This window comes from Haemaphysalis longicornis, unplaced genomic scaffold, assembly GCF_048455015.1.
Source record: "Haemaphysalis longicornis isolate Haplotype H1 unplaced genomic scaffold, Haemaphysalis longicornis Haplotype H1 scaffold_12, whole genome shotgun sequence".
Lineage (NCBI taxonomy): Eukaryota > Metazoa > Arthropoda > Arachnida > Ixodida > Ixodidae > Haemaphysalis > Haemaphysalis longicornis.
The window spans coordinates 40,843,524-40,866,291 of record NW_027526225.1 but is presented as its reverse complement, the minus strand read 5'-3'; the positions used below and the strand labels follow the sequence as shown (position 1 = coordinate 40,866,291).

General features: G+C 48.6%; 1 protein-coding gene across 3 annotated transcripts in view; it reads right to left on the bottom strand.

The window, feature by feature from the left end:
- Window positions 1-2,506: 2,506 nt before the first annotated feature.
- LOC144161927 (uncharacterized) overlaps window positions 2,507-22,768 on the bottom strand; it is a 53,212-nt gene continuing 32,950 nt past the window's right edge. For all 3 annotated transcript variants that reach the window (XM_077692485.1, XM_077692487.1, XM_077692486.1), the window contains 2 exons: window positions 15,031-15,172; window positions 2,507-2,810 (listed from right to left, as the gene is read on the bottom strand). In XM_077692485.1, coding sequence (XP_077548611.1) covers window positions 2,736-2,810; window positions 15,031-15,172 — 217 coding nt within the window. In that variant the 3' untranslated portion in view covers window positions 2,507-2,735. The remainder of the gene's footprint in view (window positions 2,811-15,030; window positions 15,173-22,768) is intronic.

Below are 22,768 nucleotides of genomic sequence, written 5' to 3'. Positions count from 1 at the left end.
GCCGCGGTGTGCTCCGCCATGTGCGCAGCATGTGCGCACCTTGCGCATGCGCTGCGATGTATCATATTTAAAGGAAGCTTACATCACCGCATGACATCTTACTTCTCCGTCTCAGCCACTGTACCCGTCGGTGAAGGAGAGACTGAGAAGTGCGATCGTCTAACACCGGCTTTGAGCTTTCTCTAATTTTATGAGGAGTTTCCTCTGATGTGCTTCACCAACACGACTCAACGATCCAATGTTCATGAATCATGCATTGAGTTTTCCTTAGCAAAGATTATCTCTTTGAGGTAATAGAGGTTTGGATAAGTATTTCACTCGTCTCTGATTTCACTCTTTGTAGGGCCACGTGTGCGAATTCAAGTGATGTAGCACGCGTGATCGTCGTACGTGTCCTTTACAGCTTCGCTTTCCAACAACCTTCACATGGTGGATGGGCGCGAGTTTTTTTTTGTCGTGCCGTCCACAGTGAGCGTGCCGCCTCGGTGCGTACCACAAGTGTCACCATCCTAAAGGCATGGAGCTCTAGTTGTGTGCTCGTAGTGTAGTTGTATTTGTAGGCCTAATGCCCTTTGTATGACCCAAATGGTGTGACCACTGCAAGGGTGGCCTCCCGCGTCTCCTCATGATACGACCACAGCCCGAGCCTTTAATGTGCTTCGCCCCTAAAACGTGGTAAAATATATTGTGCTTGGAACGTCGGGGTGACCACTCCTCTCTCGGTCGTTTCTGTTCGTAGGAAACTTTCCACCCACTAGTGATACGAGTGGCGCTGCGAGGGGTCACGATCTGTATTTGACATATAGTCAGCAGGTACTCCCTCCCGGCTTAGGCAGTGTATCTACCCTTGAGTAGGATTTGTGTGATACGATGATGAGATCTCAAATTCTCCGCGGTGTTGCGGTACACATCTGGTAGGACTAAGAAGGAATAGTCCTGGGAATCAGTCCATGCGCCCTGTTACCGTTACGAGTTGAGAAGGGTGGGCCATTTAGCAGTGTAAGGTGTGCATGTCTCCAGGACCTGAAGTACACATTTAAATTTGCTGCGGATGTGCGTGTATGCGCCGATTTGGTGGGCCATAGTAAGGTCATCCAGCACCACTAGGCGGAGATTCAATCTAGATGGAGAGCCACTGGTAGGTTTTCTTTGCCGAACAAACTAAATAACAACGAGAAGAACGAAGAAAAATGAACCCCGAGCAAGTCTAACAATTTGTACTTCTTTGAGCAAGGCAGTAAAAAGGGAAAACGTAAAACGTACGGCACTCGGCATCACGGCACGGAAAGCAAAAAAGTGTTTAAAGAAACAAGGATATACGCCCTCGAACCAATGAAACACCAGCCCTTCGGAAAAGCTACGTAGTCTATCGTCCGTCAGCATATTCGCAAAAAGGGTCACACGTCTTTTGGTCTCCGAACCTACTGTGTTCATTACAATAATTGGGAAACCAAGTGCATTGTTGCGAAACCAACCGATTACAGTGCTTTGTGTCACAACAGCTGCTTTCTATAGAAAATGAATCGGCATTCAGCCACGTTTTTTTATTGCGATGAAACCAAAACACGGCCAAAGTTGATCAGGAGTTCAGGCACTGCTAAGAATTCTCTTGCTTTATCCGTAATTTTGATTGGAGAAATTTATTTATTTATTTATTATAATAATTTATTTTTGTACATACTGCCAATCTAATGAGGAATATCGCAGAACGGCAACAGTGAAATACATACATCAGTTTGTCAAACAAAAGAAACTGCATTGAGCATTGTTAAAGAGCACACTTGAGTCGTTTAAACCAGGGTATGCAGAATACGAACAGTTGGCGAAGATTAACACATTTCCTATGAGGTAGCTTTGTTAAACAACAAAGTTTTCATAAACACGTGTATAAACGTGTCAAATACGTAAAAAGTATAAAAACTTCACTACAGTAACTCAGGAAGCAGTTCAAAACAGACGCATCTAACTTGTTTACGTTTGGTTGAAGCGTATTTCTACTAATTACAAAAATTGATGTAGTGGTGAACTGCTAGTGATCAATGCATCAAGGCTGTTCTACTCCCTTATGGCACGAGGAAACAATGAGTATTTCAAGCAGTCGGCGCAAAATAGGGTTTCAGGTAGAGTGATTAAGTGCTTCTGATGTGTATCTGATTTTTTAAAGGGAGAAATATTTGGAAGTGACGATATTTAGCTGGTTTTGGATAAACGGGTGCACAAGTTTTAGTATAGCGGATAGCACTTGGTTTTAAAGAGTGGGTATGCCTGCTTTCTCTTGTAGTTCCGAGGGAAAGTCGGTTCTCTTATATTTATCAAGATGAACCTAATTGCTTTTCTTTGAACACGTTCTTTTTAGTTTGAAGTTGGTTGGTCTACAGAAACCAGATGGCGCTCGTGTATTCAAGGACCGATCGGACAAATGTTTTATATGCTAACAACTTGATATGTGATGAGGCGGAACCTAGGCGTCTTTTGAGGGAGATGAGCCGCCCGTAGGCAGAGGACGTGACGTGCTTTATTTATTTGTACATACTGCCAATCCAATGAGGATTTCCGCAGAAGATTTAGAGGGCGAACGAGTACAAGTTGCGGGTGCATAAGTGAAGACGCCAATTCAAACACCAAACAATATTGTGCGAGAGCAGAAGAGAAGTAAGCGAAAGAAGTGCAAGACGGGAGAAGCCACAGCGTATGATTAGTTTCTCGCTGGTCCTCAGGCCGTCCACTGGGTTCAGTCAGATGTCCTCGCCCGATTCCCGAAGCTCCGATACCTTACGAGCAAAATCCTGTTGCATTTTTTCGTACTTCTCCTGTTGAGGAAAAAGAACAAAAACGTGGACACATCAAAAGGAGCCAAAACCAGCAACAACCCAAAATACACGCCCATTCGTGAATACAGTTACTGCACTCAAGGCCATTTAATCCTAGCATGAAAGGGAGGAGTCTCACGCGGAACACGTCGTGCACTGCCCTTCTGTGCTTCCTTTGAAATACACCTTTCGGTGCCATTAAAGCTGACAAGTGGAAACAGAGGCTGGAAGCAATGCGCATGAAAATTACGCCCAACTTCCCGCGAGGGAACCCTGATGTGATGCGCCGCATCGGGGGGTTCAATTCGTCGTAACGTTGCCTTAAGCGTTTGCGCTGACGCTGGTATTGGATTGTGTCAGCCCACTCGCTGAAGGGACCGCCGCTTCCCCACGGAATCATCGGAAGAATCAAGTCAAGCACGGAGTCGTCAAGCAAAGGCACGCGGCGTCGAACGAGAGCGAGCGCTGGCTGAACCGCCGCAGCGCGCTACCCGCTTTATATTCACAGCGCCTGAAGGAGAGGACACACCGGAGGAGAGTCGCGCATGCGCGCACTTGCGCGCCGGAGCAGGCACGAGCGGAGCGAAGCACGCAGCTGTTTATGATAGGGACAGATTGTGAGATGGAGAAGAGACTCCAGACCCGCACCACAAAAGTATCGCAGGTATAAAGAAAGAATATAGAGTAGATAAAGAGAAGAAAATTAAGGAATGATATAGTGGGTAAAAAGTTGGGATGAAATAAGAGAAACGAAATTAAGAAAAGTGATGTTCACCATCAGCGACCACAGCCAAATAACGGGCAAAATCAGCGGGCTTTTATTTATTATTTTCTCAAAACGAAAAATGTCAGAATAACAAACATACAAAGCATTACTTGATGCTCTAAAATAACAATGAAAGTTTTCATTAACTATAAAACTTGAATCGACTTCGATCTTCACTCTTGGATGTTGCTGCTTTTCTTGTTCTTGGTCATGTACAAATCTGGAGTTCTTGGTTGAATGTGTTTTGCTTATATTCTTCATTTCACTTTCATATGCTTCAGCTAATGCTAACACTTATTACCTAAATGACCCATATATGTGATGTATTTATATAAAAAGTTGTTATGGTGTAAGGAAGGAGATGGCATTAAATGCAGGCAGAGGAATCCTACCCTCCAAATTGGACTTTTGCCCCATCGCCTGCCATCCCTCCTTGTTTTGTTGTTCTTCTATCTAAGTCCTATTATTATTATAACTTAATTCTACTTATGGTCGTTGTACTATGAAGTCGTTTATTTTAATTACATGTCCGCAAAAAATACCTCGTTTCTTCATCTTAATTATTTCTGGCATCCTTTTAATGAGACGGAGCGAGAGTGTTGCGCAAAGCTGTCGGAGAGAAGAGCGGAGGAGAGGCGCGCGTGTTCAGGTGGCGTGGGAACGCCGCCGACGCAGGAGGAACATGTCTCAGAGCAAGAGATGCGTCGCATCTAAAAAGTTGCTGTGGAGTACATTAAGGCAGGGAGCGCGGATGCCGTGGAGGAACACCCTGCATCGGTGCGTTCTGGTTGCTGAGAGGCTGACTGTACTTGGCCGCACTCATCACTGAGAGCTGTCCCGTGTACTTTTTTTAAACGTTGAACGGTTTCATGATACGCTGGAAGTAACGAACGAAAGTGCATTAGAACAGCGATCTTGTAAAATGTCTCGCTCTTCCTTGCGTACGAAATAGTGAACGACGATAGAAGAAAATGCCACGGGGAAAACCACGACGTGCGGGCCTTCGGTGTCTCCTAGCTGACGTGAAGCCTCCGGTTTTCGAAAATTGTTCACGATGACGAAATTTTCACCCCGCTCCCGCAAATGCTCTGACGGTTCTCACAAATACGGCAAATGTCATGTTGACTCTCATAAGAAAGCAGTTTTCACTGTATCAACTGCCGAATAAAGATTTTCTATGGCGTGCGAGCTCTTTTCTAAGGCGTACAAAACCAATAATAACATCATACAATAACAGGCTCAAGTGCAATAAGGAAGTTAAGCTAGTATTGCTGTAGAAAGATTCACAATCTACGTCATTACTACAAAATGGAGCACATACTCATTTACAATTTCGTCTCCCATTATTCCTCAATTACCTTCTTCTTTTGAAGTGAATTTGTCGATGGCTTACGCGCACGCTCGCTTTAACCCTCCGACATCCGGTACTGCCACAGGGTGGACTCTCCGTACGCCAAAATAATTTTCTCCTAGACAATCACGGTAATTTCAAAGCCAGAATAAATTCTGCCGCGACGTCGGGTGGTGTGAAATGAAATCAAACAGTCGTAAGATTCTCCGCAGGAAAAAGGGCAGGGAGGAAGGTGCAGGGAAAGAGATCATTTTGTTCTTGGCTGCCCTGTTGAATCTACTGGCTCTATAGATGAAGGCTGAGCCCATCCTGCCGTTTCTGAAGAGAGGGCACGTCAAACAGGTGCGTAGACATTGTGCATCGGCTGCGCATGCTGTATGAATCGCCACTACTTCTGCGCAATTGTTTCATGTGCACCTTCTCTGGGTGCTGCACCCCGCTGCCCCGCTCACACTCATTTATCGATTGTGGGGTATAACGCGCGGACGCAACGCAGGCGATGAGGCGCGTCGTAGTGGAGGGGTCCGGGTTAATTTTGACCACCTGGGGATCGTTAGCGTGCGCAGAAATCTTGTAAACAAGGACGTTTCTGCTTTTCCTGCCCCGCCTACGTGTTGCAAGCACACTGGTGCTGCTACGACCTAAGTGAGTGCTTTTATGTGCTTGCAACGGCCAACAAATGCTTTGTCCCTTTTAAAATCCAACTGCACGAAACCTTTGCCATTGTCAAAATATTTTCAACGTCTTATGTACACACCTGGAATCCCCTGTCACCTAAAGTAAATTTCACACACGCGCTGTAGTTTTAAAACCGTTTGAAAGCATTCCGCTCCCGCCACCGCAACACCTGGTCGAGTGGCGTGAAGTGGAATGATTGAATCCAGTGCGCCGGAAGCCTCATGGCATGCATAGGAGATTCGTGTAAAGGAAACCTTTGGTCACATTAACGGTTCCTGCCTAGCCGTTCCTTTCATGGCAGCGGGAATGAGATGTCCCAAGTTTGAACCCACATTGTCTGGAATCTTCAGCAAGCCCTCTCATGTTCCTATGAAAACAGCACGCCATTGCCCGTAATACCCATTTCCATGTCTTTGCTTCGGCAAAACTGACCGACTGAGAGTTCATAGTGAATTCCAAGCCAGTCAGGCGTACGAGATTTACCCACTGAGGATTAACTTTACCGTAGTAGGTCCTGTTTAGCAACCACGCCCCTGTATACAGGAAAGAGTTCATTTCAACTCTCTTCGAAGGCTTCTACGAAAACTCCGCTGGCTCCGCAGGCACCATCCGATTGGAGAAGATTCCGTAGGAATAGGATTATTTATGCCAGTGTGAATAGAAAGCCACCAGACCAAATACTTTGCTCTAGCGCAGCACTTGGCGATTCCCGGTAGACATGTCTAGTGCGCACAGTAGTTGACTCCAGCACTTTGTGGGGTACGACCATTCAAAACCCGTGTAACACGACGTAGTAGACCGCATTGATGCTGTCCTTCACCAGGCAGCATTCATTGCGGTTTATTTGTCGGTCTTGACGAATTCCCCAATTAGTCGCTACCACCGAATTGGCAATCATGATGAATTGCTGTTAATACTCTTACTATCTGCTATTACATTTCCTGTGTCATTAATGTTGCTTGCCGGTGATGTAGAGCGTATGTGAAACGTATTAGCAAAATGCAAACAGCCCTGCACTGCTCGATGGATATCGTGATAGAGTCGCAAAAGCCATTAAAAAGTTTGCACTACAATTTTTTACACCCTCTTCGACCGAAAAAGGTGTAGAACTATTGTGCCGGGTCGCACCGTTGGGCGTTTTGGCTAAAAAGGGTGTGAGGATAAGAAAAGGGTGTGCTAATGAACTCCCTAAAATCAGGGTATAGATAGCCGAGACAGCCAAAAATTAGGGTGTGGGCAGCGCAGATACGCTTGGCAATGTGGGCCCGCTGAGAGCGCAGCATTACATAAAAGCAGATTCAGCACGCACATGCCACATTTCGACCACAAACGAATTGATCAGGAAAACCAATGGGATGTATGGGGAGAGCGAGTACGTACTTAGAAAAAGTTCTACTCTTTTTGATTTTATAGTCTGCAGAGGAATGTCCTCTGACGGAGTCGGGAGACTTGTCGTAAAAAAATATATTTTAGCGCAAAATTTGAAATTATGGTTTTTAATGGGATCATATACAAGCCATCATGCGAATCCTAGGGTAGTTATGCTCAATAAGTCAGAATTTCATTAAATTCCAAACGCCTATTCCACACCATTTCAACACCCGTCAAAGAGGGTGTTCACTATTTCAACAGCCTTTCTACCATAATGGTGTAGAGCTACAAATTAGGGTGTGAGAAACTAAGAAAAAAGGTGTGAAAGACCGCCAACTAAGAAAAAAGGTGTAGAAGATCTCCCGTTTTGGAGGTATTTTATACACTTTTACCTGGGTAGACTGAACGATATCTACCAGCGGAGGGATGCATTGTACCTCATGATGTTGAAAGCAACATGAATTTTGCATACTTTATAACCATCGGAGCCCTCTCCGCTTGGGCTAGGTTCTGTGGCGTAAGAAAAAAATACACAAAAAAACTGCGCCGCCTGTAAAAGGTGCACCACCTCAGGTAGGGTAATAAAAGAGTGAAGCCGGCTTTGCATCCTGTTCGAGTGTTAGCACGAGGGGCGCATGCGTATGTGCACCTGCTACTATGCCAATTTTAAAGGGAAGCTGAAGCGCTTTCCAAAAAAATTGAGTTAGATTAACAGTTATATAGTTTCTTGCGCGCTGATTCCGAATATCACATTGAAATTTATCGTACATGAGTCCAAGCGGCATTTATCTTGCAAAAAGCGCGGCTCCGTCTGAAAGACGCGCGCTTTTCGTCTTTTGACGTCCCTGATTGGTTGCGCCCGTCATGACGTCAAAGGAGGACACCCTTCGGCCGCGCGGGTTGTCGGAAGCATTGCGAGCGATCGCACGGTTGCCTTTGCGGCAATTTAGCTTGCAGTTTAATTTTCGCACATGACTGGAAGTTTGTTTTATAATTTCCCGTGCTGTTGGTTTAATTATCTTGGAGCTAAAATTTCTTTTACACGACAGAGAACCCCAAAGCAGTAACTGTGACGTCGACTAGTGGGTTCCATCAAAATATTTTTGAATTAGGCAACCAGCATAAGGGGATTTTATACCCTATGTTAATATTAGGTACTGCCTTAACTGTTTCTTATTATACACAAAACCATTTATGCCGAAGATTAATGGGCGTTTTATAAACAATCTACTGGTAGCGAAAAGCACGTGCACTGCGCGAAAAAATAGCGTTCATGCGCTGTAAACGTATATGCGAGACACATCTTGCCGGTACACGCATAAACCGACAAGCAGACTCTGCTTCCGCATTTCCTTTGTTCGTTGTCGTCCACCCCAGCCCCGTTACTCACCCCCGTACACAGACCTACACGCGCGCGCCATTTCGGCAGCGGCGCTACGGCGCATCCGCGATTGCTAGCTGCACTTCGATGAGTGGCGTCTTACTGCTTCACATGCATTTATTCTGAAAACACTGCAGCATACTAGTTCCTGCTCAGCATTATTGGCTGTAGTAGGGCTTGATTTTCGCTTGTGCGTTGCGCATTCTGCTACAATATTACGGCCACCTCGTTATGATTAACAGACCAGTCGGACAATGATTCTGATTGTGGGGTTTTACGCGCCGACGCAACGCAGGCGATGAGGCGCGCCGTAGTGGAGGGCTCCGGATTAATTTTGACCACCTGGGGATCTTTAACGTGCGCCGAAATCTCGTACACACGGGTGTTTTTGCTTTTCGCCTCCATCAGAAAAGCGGCCGCCGCGGCCGGGAATCGAACACCAGTCGGACAAGGCAGTTACGTTGTAGTTACGTTATTTTAGGTAACAATCACCAACATTTTGTGATAATGAATCGTTGGCCTGTTTCAGCATTTCTAGATTTAAGCATTTACCGCGCTAGTCGGACAGAGGCCGTATATTTACTCTTAACTCCTAATTTTTTTAGTATCATCATTATATATATACCGACTATCACAGGAGCACACTTGAGGTTCAGTGACAAGTGTCACTGAACCTCAAGTGTGCTTGCTAGTGCTTGCCAGGTTATAATATGCAGCCACACGGAATCTTGGGCAAAAAATTATGCCCCCGCAGTCAACACAAATTATGGCACGGTGGTGGTTCGGAGTGGTGTTTTTTTTTTTTAATTCCAGACAAACATCACCTTATCGTGACATGTATACTTGCAAAATAAGTAATCTTTTTGTCTTGGTTCTTTTACTTTGTAGGAATACTGTTTACCTCTTAGCCGGGAGAGAACTTCTATCAGGATTGGCCCCTTGTTTTAGTTTCGCCAAAAAACTTTTTTTGAACACTGTCCTGAGCCCATAGGGAAAGAAAACCGACGCGTTTAACGAAACAAGTATTTCCTGAAGAAATGTGACTTGGTTTCTGGAATGGAACTAAACATCCCCGGCCAAAGTACAGCAGTATTCCCCATCCTTCCTAAATCTAGAATCTAATGTGAACATTCACGTCCGTCGCATAAAAAAAAAAACGCATTGGAGCGGTTTACAAAGTATTTAACGTAGTGTGGTATATTCTCTGCCATCAAGCACAGCCACCTCGGCTCTCGCTTCCGCATGTTATCAAGCATCCCGGCGTGGCATTATTCTGCTTAGGAATACGGCATGATAACGTATGCCTCGTTTGGCGTTCGTGCACACTTTTTGAACACGAAAATTGTACAAATGAGTGCTATCAACCACAACAACAACAAGTATCATTCGCAAGGAAACACGGCTAAAAGAGCATGGCCGAGGCGGCCGATCCGGCCGGAAGTCCAGGTATGACGTTTTTCAGCCGGTTTTCGCCTGCGCTCTTCGGTCTTCCGGCATCGCGCGGCGAGATGGGGGCGGGGCATCGGGCCACTTTTGTTTGCTCATTGCGCCGCTTCTATTGCATGTATTGCGAAAATATTTCGTACACATGAACTATTCAATGTGTACTTGCTGCTAATCAACTTTTCTTTTAATTCTAAAACCGCTTCACCTTCCCTTTAAGGCATTAGTCTTTTCGTACATAATAAACTCAGAAATCTTCGTGCAGCTTGCACCTGTGGTGCAAGGCTGTTGAAACATCAGTGCTAGGGTTCTGCTTAGCTAGTTCCATGTTGTATCCGCTGTCAGTGTAGCGGACACACTGTAAAGGGCTTTTAAAGTCCTACTAAACTAGGCATCACCCCTCAGAACTTAGCCTAGCCAAGCAAGACGATCGCAAGGCTTACCAAAGTTTATCAAACTTGGCAAAGCCTAGCAAAACCTCGGAAAACTTTTGAACACCGCAAGAGGCTAGGTCGACCGCCCGGCTCCGCTGTTTTTTTTTTCTTCAACTGATTACGTTTTCCCCGCCCTTTCAACATCATTTCACAAAAACTAAGGCTCTTGAAGCCGGTCAACACCCCTTTTTCTGCACAAACGAGGTGAACTCATACCAATATGGGTGTTGAGATTCAAGAAAAAGGGTGTAACGGCCTCCCAAAATGCTTTTTTCACTTGAGCTACACGCCCCTTTTTTGGCAAAACGGGAGTGAAAAGTTTAGTGTGTACGGTGAATTATAAATTCCCCAAAATAAATGATACGTTAGAAACCATAGCTCTCCATACGGAGGAGATACCTGAATAGAAATCGAAGTATTATCCCTAAAGAAGGTAATCGCGGCACAGAAAAAAAACAAAAAAACTGGGCGACTTAGAAGACAGGAGCCGACGCCACGATATAGTTATTTTTATTTATATTTATATTTATATTTATAAGATATTTATCTCTATATCTATATTCATGTAGGTATTTATACATATAGGTCCAAGTGAGCCTGTTTCGAACCGTGTGTTCGGTGCCAAACTGGCCGTGGCAACAAAATCAGTTGAAAGGGTACACCGGAGCGGTAAAAACAGTACGGGCGAGTCGAGACCTGTTAAGTTGTATTTCTCTGACGACAACAAAAAACTGCTGATTATGTGCAAGAACAGTGCAAATATCACGTAGGTATTGATGTCGTGCCTGCAATATGCCTAATGTTTACTTTTTGCTCAATCATACTGACATGTATAACACTGCCACCAGATAAAATACTTGAGAAAAGCTTCGCCTATATGACCATCTGGATGAAACGTTATTTAAACTTTCTGCAAAAACGCAAGAACATTTTTTTTACTTCCCCTAGATTTGTTGAGCGTTCGCCATCAATGCTAAGAAACTCAGTTTTGTTTGGGGAAAGATTCAATTTGAAGTTCAAAAGGGCCGTTTCAAGGCTGAAGACTGCATCTAGTAGTTCGGTTTGCATAAGGTCTTTGTCGTCATAATCCGCCGCTTCAGTCCGTACGACCATATCGTCGGCAAAGAATACAAAGCGAGCGGCTGAGTCCTCTTCCACTTTGCGGGCGATACTACTCATAGCTAAGTTGAAGAGGAGTGCACCAAGAATAGACCCCGCCGGAACTCCTCTGTCAAGATAGTACATCGTGGGTGATTCATCTGGAGGAATTAGTCTGATTGCTCGATGCTCAAGAAAATTGGTGATCCATACTTGAGACTTCTTACTTGGGAAGCCATGGCGAAATTTACCAGACAAGTATCGACTCCAAGAATGACACCATTAGACTGCTGCGCCTACAAGTGAGCAGTTGTGATAGCCCTAATGCGTGGATACGACGTCTACGTACCTTATGGAGCTCCAGTATTCATCTAATATCAAGAATGTCTAACAAGTATGGCGGTTCTAAGCACAACTCTTGCCTCATGTGAGCCAAAGAACTCGGCATTCTGAAGCGGACACTAATCAGGACGGTCACTGGACTTCCAAGGCATACAAGAACGGAACTCCTTGAGCAAGCTATCTCTCTACCACCTGTTATTAAGTTGGTCGAAGAAACACAGCTACGATTTCAAAACCACTTTAAGCATACTCATCAAGAACGTGCCATACAAAGGTGTGATCTTCTAAAAACAGAATTTGACCCTAGAAATGTCCAGAAAACGCTTCCACTATTGCAAAGACCCTTTCTTGGCATCATTCATCGGCGCCCCATTTCTCGGCGACACCCGGAGGCCATGGAAGGATATGTGCAAAAACTGTCCAACGACAATGAAGAAGGGAATGTTGATCTTTTTACCGATGCTGCCGTTACTGACACTGCTGCAGCCATCGCATGGAAGTGCCCAGAACGTCCTCAGCTGGATGGGTCTCACACTATTACCAACACGTGTGGACTGACCGACGAAGCGGGAATCTTTGGAATATTAGGCGCTCTACAAAGAATTCAGAATCACTCAGGAAAACTACAAACAAGGAAATTCTGAGTTGTAACAGACTCTTTCGTGGCTCTCAGGGAGCTTAACAAAGCCTTCACGCAAAATGTTACAGCCAATTTCATACTAAAAACCGTACAAGAACTAAATTTTAAAGGAATCAAAGTCTGCGTGGCTTGGACACCCGTACATACACCAGGAGCGCGGGGTAACGAACTGGCACAAAATCCTCCCTTGGTCCCCCCCGTCATCACTGAGTGTTCTGCGTCCGCCTAAAGAGACGTACCCACTACCAACTGGCAAAAAGAGTACCGGTGATTCAAGCTACTCAGCAGACAACGATTGGCTGAAGCTTCCCCACCTGGTTTTTGACACCTTTAAAGACGCTATCGAGACGAGAAGTATCCGCCAAGAAGGTGTATGCGAATGCGGCTTACACACCGGACGTCATTTATAAATGGACAATAAATCAGGCTTCGGCATCTAAATGTACCTTCTGTGCTGCGCACACTATCCCCAATCTCTTTCATTTAATTTGGTGTTGTTCAGCATTGTCAAGTGGCTGAGAGAAACTCCTAGAGTCCCAGGCGGCCTTCCAATCACTAACTGAGCCCTTGCAGCTTATTACAGGCAATGCACACACACTTGAAAGGGTAGAAAACTTAGCTGTACAAAGTGGTCTGTACAGAATTGTATAGTGGCTGACTGACTCCCACGTTTTTTTCAAGTGTTCGTGCATGCGACTGTACTCGTGTGAACCTTCCTGACAGTGCTCCCCATACCAATGACCAGTCCCTATGTGAATACTCAAACCGTGCCTGCAGCTAACCGGAAGAGGAACTCTAAACGAGTACATCATGTGATCGATATTTCTAACACGGGTCTTCCCGTTTCCTTTCCACCTAACCCCCACCGGGGCCTCAGGCCTCTTCCTAAATAAAGGTAATTCATTCATTCATTAACTTTCTGCACGTGCGCTGCATGGCGCGTGCTCTCGTTCTCGCCTTCCCGACATCGCTGCGACTGCGCTACTACATTGCGTTCCATTAAAGCTTCGACAAAGACTTAATAATCTCCTGAAGTTGGGCCAGTTGGTTCATTGCCAATCTCGTGTCGCCATTATCTGTTTTCCTGTTAATGACCCGAAGAGGACCGCCCTCTTTATGAGTATTTGCCGAAAATAAGGCCCCCAAGTAGAGCTTATTTGCAGACGACGGACTTCGCCAGTCTGCCCAGACCCACTTCTTCGCATAGGCTGATCGAATCCTTTGTTACCTTCTCCTGGTTTCCATCCTCCTGCTTTCAGACATTTGCGTCCATAGCTTCGCTGTTTCTGCAGCTGTACTTTTGAAACGGCATGGCAGCAAGTCCTCTTTCCTTGTATGACCACAGTAGCCCCAATTCTCCTCGAGTTCCAAAGGGAGAAAAAACGTGTACCAATAACTATACCACACGTTTAGTTACCCTAGTGCAATAAGGCAATTCTGTAGGACATCACACATCGTTGCGGTCGCTTGTGTATTGCGCAAACCTGAAGATACGTGCACAACCGGCTGAGTGAGCACACGAACGTACTAAAAGCATTTGCGGGAAGAGGCTTCGCGGTTCATTGCGCATCGTGCGGTTGCTTGCCTCGTCTAGAGATTTCCTCCATCATGAAGAAGTACAGGGATGCCGTCACACGCCAAATATACGAAGCATTTAAAATGGATGTTAAGGATGACAAGTGCACCGTTAACAGTGAGATACCATTTGAAAGGGTTTTGGTTATATAAGGGGTTCCTCGGGGACATTGCCAGAACTCTGAGGTAGGCCACCGTGCTAGCTCCCGGCGTGTCAACCACGCGGGCTCCCGAGCCGATGGCAGGCCAGCGAGGTTCGCCGATACGAGAACACAGTGGACCGTAGGGTGGAAGCACAGCCGTTTATTTATGAAATCCCGAAGCATGCGAGCACAAGGCTCGACGGCGTTCACGAATCACGCCGTCCGTGTCGTGACCGCGAAAGGGAGGCAGACACTCATGGCGCGCGACAAAGTTCCCACCTGAGATACATGTACGCGCACCGCCGCGGTGTTCAGCCGCTCCTAAACCGACCGGGCCTCCGGCGAGACTCTCTTCGTCTCCCCTCTTCCGCGCGCACAAGTTCGCGTCGCCCGCGCGCCTATCAGCCGCACGGCCGGTGTGCCATCTCTCGGGGGACGCGGACGAACCAGCGGAGCGCGGCCCGGTTTCAGCAGAACACGTCTGCCCCCGAAGCGCGCGCCGGCTCGGGATCACGGGACGTGGTTGTCCACGATTCCTACAGGGTGAACAGGGTGATTCCTACAGGGTGTGTGCGCGCGTGCGTGCGTGCGTGCGTGCGTGCGTGCGAGTGCGTGTGCTTGTGTGCGCGCGCGCCAGACGTATTCATTTGCAAGCCGCAACAAATACGCTCAGCTGCTTGTTCAGCGCCCGCCTGTGCTTTTCTTCACTCTCAGTAATTCGATGTTAAAATTAAACAATCGCTGCTAAAATGAACTAGAATATACAGGGTACATGCGGACGAAGGGTAAGCTAACGTCCCCGCGTCTTTTGCCGCATTGGAACGATCACCCTCGTACTTTGCTCCATGTGCGTCGCACCATAAACTTGTCTGATAGGAAGCGGAAATGTGAAACGTACCAACGACTTATTAAGAGTGCAGCGTATATTTTATAACAATTACGAAGAGTGCCGCGACTACCACGACGAACCCATAACAGGAAAGAGCCGCAGTACGTACCTTGCCGAAGCGTGCGAGAATCTCCTCGTGCAGTTGTTTTATGTAATTGCCCGTTTCTTGCACCACCGCTACGCAGCTACTCCTCTTGTTCAAGCCCGGCACTATCGTCCGCAGACACGCAAAGCCTTCCTTCTCGAGTTCCCTGCACGGCACCAGAGTGAGCGAATCAGTGATGTCGACCTGAAGCGGGATAGAGTGCCATATTAAACATGTCAATGTGGACAAGTGCTGGGCTGATTGAGGGATCAAGGTGAAGAAGGTGTCAGTGTAACGCCGACGATTAACGCTCAACCAGAATTGTTTCAGAGAATATAATATCAACGATACCGCCACCCCCGTCTAATAATACACTCTTACAGCTACTCCTGTTTTCAGATTGCTTCTACACACATCAGCTCGTGTAGGAATACCAAACCACCCACTGCCCTCTTCCGTCCACGAGAGTTGACAGTGCAGTATGGCCGGGCCGTCGCGTGAAGGTATACAATCGATCCTATAGGCCCAAACATGTAGTGACAGGACGCGACTTTCTGGTCTTCAACATTCATCTTTTAAGTCCAGGGCACTTTAGCGCTCGCCATGTCGCCCTGGCTCGCTCGCTGGACCGAAGTATAAAATAAAGCCGTGCCACTCAATGTGGAATCAGTGGGAAGTGCAGTGCAGTAATTCGCCATAATGGGCTGCACTGCCGTTATCTGATTACTGCTCCACCCCATGCAATTCAATTTTCCACCTTCGCAGTGCTTGCGCGCCCCCTGCTTGAAACTGCGCCACTTGGAGATCTGTTCTGTTTGTGCTTTTCTCCCCGCACGTGCCGGCGTTGGACTGCCACATTTTACTCAACGGGCATAATTAAGTAAAGGAGCGCGGGTGCTGCCGGTAATTACGTATATTTTTCCTCAAATGCACGTATAGTTTTCTTTCGCTAAACAACGGGAAGATGTATGACAAGCGCCAGCGTTTGCATAGTTTTGAATGATTATTACCATATAAACCGCTTGGCTTTCGAAGCCTCTGGGGTACGCCGCGATCAACAGCGTTGGGGAAGGCGCTGCGGTCGCTGGAGCGAGCGGACGCACTTCGCATCGGCTCCGTCGATCATGTAAATTGTGCCGTTAAATCTGCGTTTCTGGCTAATGTGAGTTCATGAGGCATCTCAGTTCGGCGAGATGAACACGTTCATACCAAAATTTTGGTGAGCGGACCCCCTCTTTCGCCAATTCACGGACACTGCAAGTTCGCACAACGTGCATCACCCGTTAAGCCTAACAAGGCTTGCCTCGGGTACGGACCGGCCAGCCCCGGCCGCCGCCGCCGCCGCCGCCCGAAGCATGGCGCCCGACGAACCAGCTGCGGCCGCCGCCGTCGACATGGACACGTCGCCCGCCTCCGATGCGGCCCCCATTTTGGGCACGCAAGGAGGGGGAACATCGATCACCGTGCACGGCACCGAAGAAGAAACAGAACAAGACAACAACATACAACCGACCCGGCAATCTGGCTCCACGTCAGACGCAGCCGCGACCGTCGAACACGCACCACCGAGGAAGACACTAGGCCTAACCGAACGGACTCAACAGCCACCGGAGACACCGTCGCCAGAAGTAAGTCCACCAACTCTCTAACCAGAGCACAATTTGTTAAGAAGATAAACGCTACAATGAAAAAGGCAGCCCGCATGCCCAGAGACATGGCTAGGGAAGAAGCCAAAGTGATCGTCAGACCACGTGGTGGACTGGCAGTTGATAGCGTTAAGCCTACCACGCTCATGCGAGCCATCTCGAACGCCGCTGGCATCGACCCCCAAATAGCAGCGGAAGATACGCTATACCCAAACACAGCACAGAATATTGTCGTAATAAGCACTCCCGATGACGAAAGAGCCAGGAAATACGCCCGTATACAATGCATTGTCGTCGACACCAAAGCGTACGAGGTATTTGCATACGGATCCCTTCCGGACTACATGGTCAAAGGTGTAATACATAACATATCACAAGACGATACACAGGAAGACATCCTAAAGCATCTCAGCAACTCCTATAACACCACCTTTAGAGCGGCCCGCCGTATAGGGTCATCGGAAGCGGTGGTCATAGCTTTCGAAGCAGACAGAATACCGGCACACGTCAAGTACGCCGGCGTAATGCTCAAATGCACGGCATACAGACAACACAGGGAGGTATGCAAGACCTGCGGCCAAATAGGACACAGTAGGGACGTCTGCCCCACCCCCGAAGTCAACACGTGTTTCGCGTGTGGGCTGCGAAACCCAGACCCAGAACATGGCAGCAGCTGTAAGCCAAGCTGCAAGCTTTGCAACGGCGACCACCCCACCAGCGATCCGCGATGCAAGAACCGCTTCAAAACATCATACCAGGCAAGGAGACGAATATGGGAAGCAAGGAAGCCAGCTGAGACTACCACATCTGCAACTAAAGTCAGACTCTCACGCAAGGACGAATTCCCGAAACTCGAGGGAGCAGCTAAGCTACATCACTCGCCGTCAGCAAGGGGCGCAAATCGCCAAAGATCAAATAGTGCAGCACGGAGCGCTTTGAAAAGCGAGACTCAGAACGCAACAGCATGGGCCAAAGTAGCGGCCGCCGCAACGGCCAACGCAGGAAATGCAGCAGAGCAAACGAAACACATGCTGCGACAGCGATCAGTCAGTCGCAAACGTGACGATAGAGACGACAGGATTGCCATGCTCGAGAGAATGGTAAAGACTCAAAACGAAACCATCGCAACGCTTACCAAACAAATAGAAACACTCACACTCAGAGAAGCAAGCAAAACAACAACCCCACCTCAACCAGAAGGCAACCACGACACACACAACATGACCGCAGAAAGGATGGAGGAGGAAGCGGAAAACACTACAGCGCGACAAACACAACAACAGGCAGACGAAGAGAAAGCTGACGAAGAGGCTAATGAGAGGACTGAATCCCCCAGAATTACACCACAGGCAGAAAAGTCACACAAGACCACAATAGGAATAATTGTAAAGAAGACCACCAAGACCACTGAACACAACAGAGCAATGAAAGGCCTAGAAGGATCTAATCAAGCGTCAAGAGGAGATCGAAACAAGAATTGGAATACACATGGACAGTTTAGAAGCCCGCATGGACGCCCACATGAAAGGAGTGGAGCAAGCCCTGCTCGAAGTACAAAGAATGCTCAGTTTACTGAGCAAACAACCTGCCGGCACAACCGAACAACCGACACAGCAGCATGGGTAAAGAAGCACATGGCAGCATCAAAATATGGCACTGGAATGCGAATGGCCTACAGTGCCGGAAAGCAGCCCTGCAGCAATACATTCAAAGTCTTGATTCCCCTCCGGATATCGTGATGGTGCAGGAAACGCACAGTGAACGATCGCCAACAATCCCTGGTTATCGAACACAGGCTACCCCCCCCAAGCGCGGGCACTGGCTCCAGAGGTACGGCGCAAGGGGTGTGCACCTTCATCCGCAAGGGAATCATACACATACCACACGACGACCTCCTTGGAAGGGACACGGCCCTCGAACTGTGCGGACCGAGGTGGTCGTCGGAAAGAACAGAAAGGAAACCCTATATGTCATCAATACCTACAGCAACCCGAAGCACAGAAGCCAACGCTTGGGAACGTTATTTCAGAGAACACTTAGGAAAGTTGCCGGTGCACCCACCATCATCGCGGGCGATTTAAATGCACATCACAGGGTAACCGGTTACAACAACACCACAGCAAAGGGCAGGAACCTGTTAGATGAAGCAGCCACAGCACAATTCGAACTTCTCACCGATCCCACACAGCCCTCGCGCATCGGTACATCCGTCGCACGTGGCTCTAATCCAGACCTCGCCTTCGCCTACCTACCCGACGGCAGAACTCCCAAGTGGAAGAACACCGGGGTGAGTCTGGGCAGCGATCATTTCATTATTGAGGTGGAGATCCCACTGCGGGCCACGAAAACCCCCGGCATGAACGAAAAGAGTCACAAAGTTACAGACTGGAACATCTTCCGACAACAAGCAACCGCATCCACTGTAGGTGACATTGATCAGTGGACCAGTGACCTACTTAAAGCTGCCGATGAAGCCACCACGACAGTGGTCACCGACAATACCATCCGAAGCGTCGATTCAAAGCTCGTCCACATGATGGAAGCCCGCCAATCCCTCCAGCGAAGATGGAGGAAACACCGGCACCTCCGCTCCTTGCGGAAAAGGATTGCGCAGCTCGGTAAAGCGATTGAGTTGCACAGTCGACAACTCAGCGCACAACAATGGCATGCCCTATGTAACGAAATGAATAGACAATTACACACCAGTAAAGCCTGGAGGTGGCTTAGGCATTTAAAGGACGAAGCGCAAAGCAAAGGCCACCAGCAGCACAGGCTCAACCAAATTATACACACAGCAACCAAAACGCTTGGCGATCAAGAGCTACGAAGACGACTGAATAATCAATACCTGCCAGTCACCCCGATCGTCACCCACCCTGACTACCAAGGTCCGCGGAATTCTGAATTGGATGCAGAGATCCAAGAATGGGAAGTTCGCAATGCGGCACAAACGCTAAACTGCCAGTCAGCAGCAGGACCGGATCGAATACATAACAAGATGTTACGCAACCTCAACAACACGGCCATAACGGCACTAACGGCATACTACAATAAGTGCTGGCGTACCGGGGTACTACCCAAGCAATGGAAAACCGCCAAGACAGTCCTAATACCAAAACCAAACAAGCCTCCAAGCATCGACAACCTCAGACCTATCTCCCTTACATCGTGCGTCGGCAAAGTCCTGGAGCATATCCTTAACAACAGGTGGCAACGCTACCTAGAGGACCATGACATGTACCCGACGACCATGCTGGGCTTTAGAGCCAAACTCAGTACGCAGGACGCAATACTACAACTATGGCATGACGTCATCGAGACGCCGAGCAAGGTGGACTGCAGGGCCATCCTGGGCCTCGACCTTAAAAGCGCCTTCGATAATGTCCAACACTCCGCCATCCTCAAGCAAGTTAGCAAGCTGGGACTGGGTAAGAGAACATACAAATATATCCGGGCCTTTCTCACGGATAGAACCGCAAATATACAAATTGGCAATACAAAACTAGAAGAGCGCAAGAGAGGGAGCACTGGCACCCCACAGGGATCTGTCATCTCCCCGTTCCTCTTCAATCTAGTCCTCATCCCAGTGGCAGAACGCCTAATCCAAATTCCAGCAGTCAGACATTCAATATACGCGGACGATATCACCATATGGATGACCGGAGTTACCAATGGACACATCGAAGAATCGCTACAACGAGCGATAAATGAGGTCGAGGCCGGACTGGCCGACACTGGAGTCAAGTGCTCACCGCAAAAGTCCGAGCTCCTAATACTAACACCGCCGGGCTCGCGCAGAAGAGAAGCCGCTGAGAGCGCCTCTTGCATCGATCTCCACGCGCAGGACGGAACACAAATCCCACACGTCAAAAGTATAAGAGTGCTCGGATACCACATCGATGAGGGCCGGAATACCAACCGCACGGCCCTAAACAAGCTACTGACGAGCATCGACACCACCACGCGGTTGATAAGGAGAATATCCACAAGCAACGAAGGCATGCGCGAAGCCAACCTCCTTCGCTTGCTACAGTCCTTTGTAGTCAGCCAGATCTCCTATACCGGCTCCTACCACGCATGGCTGGCACAGGAACGCGACAAGATAAACGCCGCAATCCGGAAAGCATACAAGGTCGTCCTTGGACTGCTACAATACACCAGCAACAAAGCGCTTGACACTCTGGGAGTCCAAACACCCTGGACGAAATATGTGAAGCTCAGAGATCTGCCCAAATCGCACGACTCCAAGCAACACCGACTGGAAGAGAAATACTACGCAGGATTGGACACCGCACCCGGAACCACACTAGAACGCATGGGAACCAAAGGAAGGAACACGGGAACGAAGCCAAGCTATGCGAACGGGTGCCTAGATCAATGTGTGAACAACTAATCATCACTCCCCTGCCTAGAAACATGCACCCGGAGAGGGACAAAGAAAGAAGAAAGGCGAAAGCCAGGACGCTGGCCGAAACCTACAACACTGACAACACTGCCGTGTACGTCGACGTTGCCCGCTACCCGCACAGGACCCAAACTTACGTGGCGGTGGTGATTCGAGCTAGGGACGGTGCCACCCTTAATGCCGCAAGCCTCATGGCCCGGGACGCCACACAGGCGGAGGAGGCAGCGATCGCGTTAGCACTGAAGAGCGATCCGAAAATCACCACTATAATAAGTGACTCCAAATCAGCTATCATCAACTTCAGCAAGGGCGTCATAGGGCCGCCAGCCCACCACATCCTGCCAAGTCAGAAAACGAATACCACATACCTCAGATGGTTCCCGGCCCACGTCGGCCCCATACCCGGCGGAACGGCCAACCAAAACGAGAGGGCGGACGCCGTCGCGCGCGAGCTTACACACCACGCGGCGCTCCCCCGCCCCTCGAACTCTCAGGCCGCAAGGGACGACCAGGAAGCGCAAGGAAAAGAAGACGAACACGAGCCTCTCCTAGAGTATGGAGACATACTCAGACACTACAGAGAACAGCGAAAGACACAGCCTCCGCCGCATCCTGGACTCAACAGACACGAACAGGTACTGCTCCGATAGCTACAGACGAGATCGGTGATCACAGCTGCGCTGGCTTGTTATGCGTGCCCAGGACGCTTTCAAGACTACATGTGCAGTGTGTGTGCGCGAGCGCCCGCCACCCTCTCCCACATCTTGTGGGAACACGGGAAATCAGGTGGCGGGCAGGTGAACAGTGGTGCAGTGCGCGTGTTCAAGTGCAGTGACACCTTGAGTGACAATGTTACGCCGTGTGGGAACGCTACCCCGTCCGATCTACCGCCGGACATAGTGACAATGACTACAGCGTCGCACTGTGAATCCCAGAGACAAGCCATCCAGCGGCTCGAGGAAGCCCTGGCCCAGCAAGAGCGAACGGAGAACTCCGCTGCGGTCGCGCCTTCCCCCCGCACTCCGAGGGTGCCGGGGAGGGCGGCGCGGGTGGAGGAAGCTTAGTAGCTTGAGCTGGGCCACTGGCCAAACACCCCTCGAGGCCTAGACTAGGCAGAAGGGGGGAGAATACCCCGACGAGGGTTTTCCTCTCATCCCTCCCCACGCAAGATCACGTAATAAAGTCTTTCTCTCTCTCTCTCTCTCAACTGCGTTACCCCGGGACGCCGCCTTGGCGCTCTATATCCTTGGGTCGAGCGAGCGGACTAGAACGATAAGGCGAGCGCCTAAATTTTTTTGCACCTAATAGACCAAGGCGGCGTCCCGGGGTGACGCTGTTCGTGGCGCACCCCAGAAACTTGAAAAGTCAAGCGGTTTATATACTCATAAGCGTTCAAAACTCGTGAAGCGCTGGTACTTGTGATACATCTTCCCTTTGTTTAGCGCATGGAAACTGTAAGCACATTTGAGGGTCAATATACGTAATTAACCGGCAGCGCCCGCGTTTCTTTAGTTAAGGACGCCTGTTGGGATGGTTTTTACGATAGCAAACACAAAATGTGGCAGTGCAACGCCGGCACGTGCGGGGAGAAAAGCACAAAGAGAACAGAACTACCACTGACGCAGTTTCAGGCAGGGGGCGCGCGAGCACTACGATGGCGCAAGAATTTGAATTGCATGGGGTGGTAGCAGTAAGCGGAAAACCGCGGTAG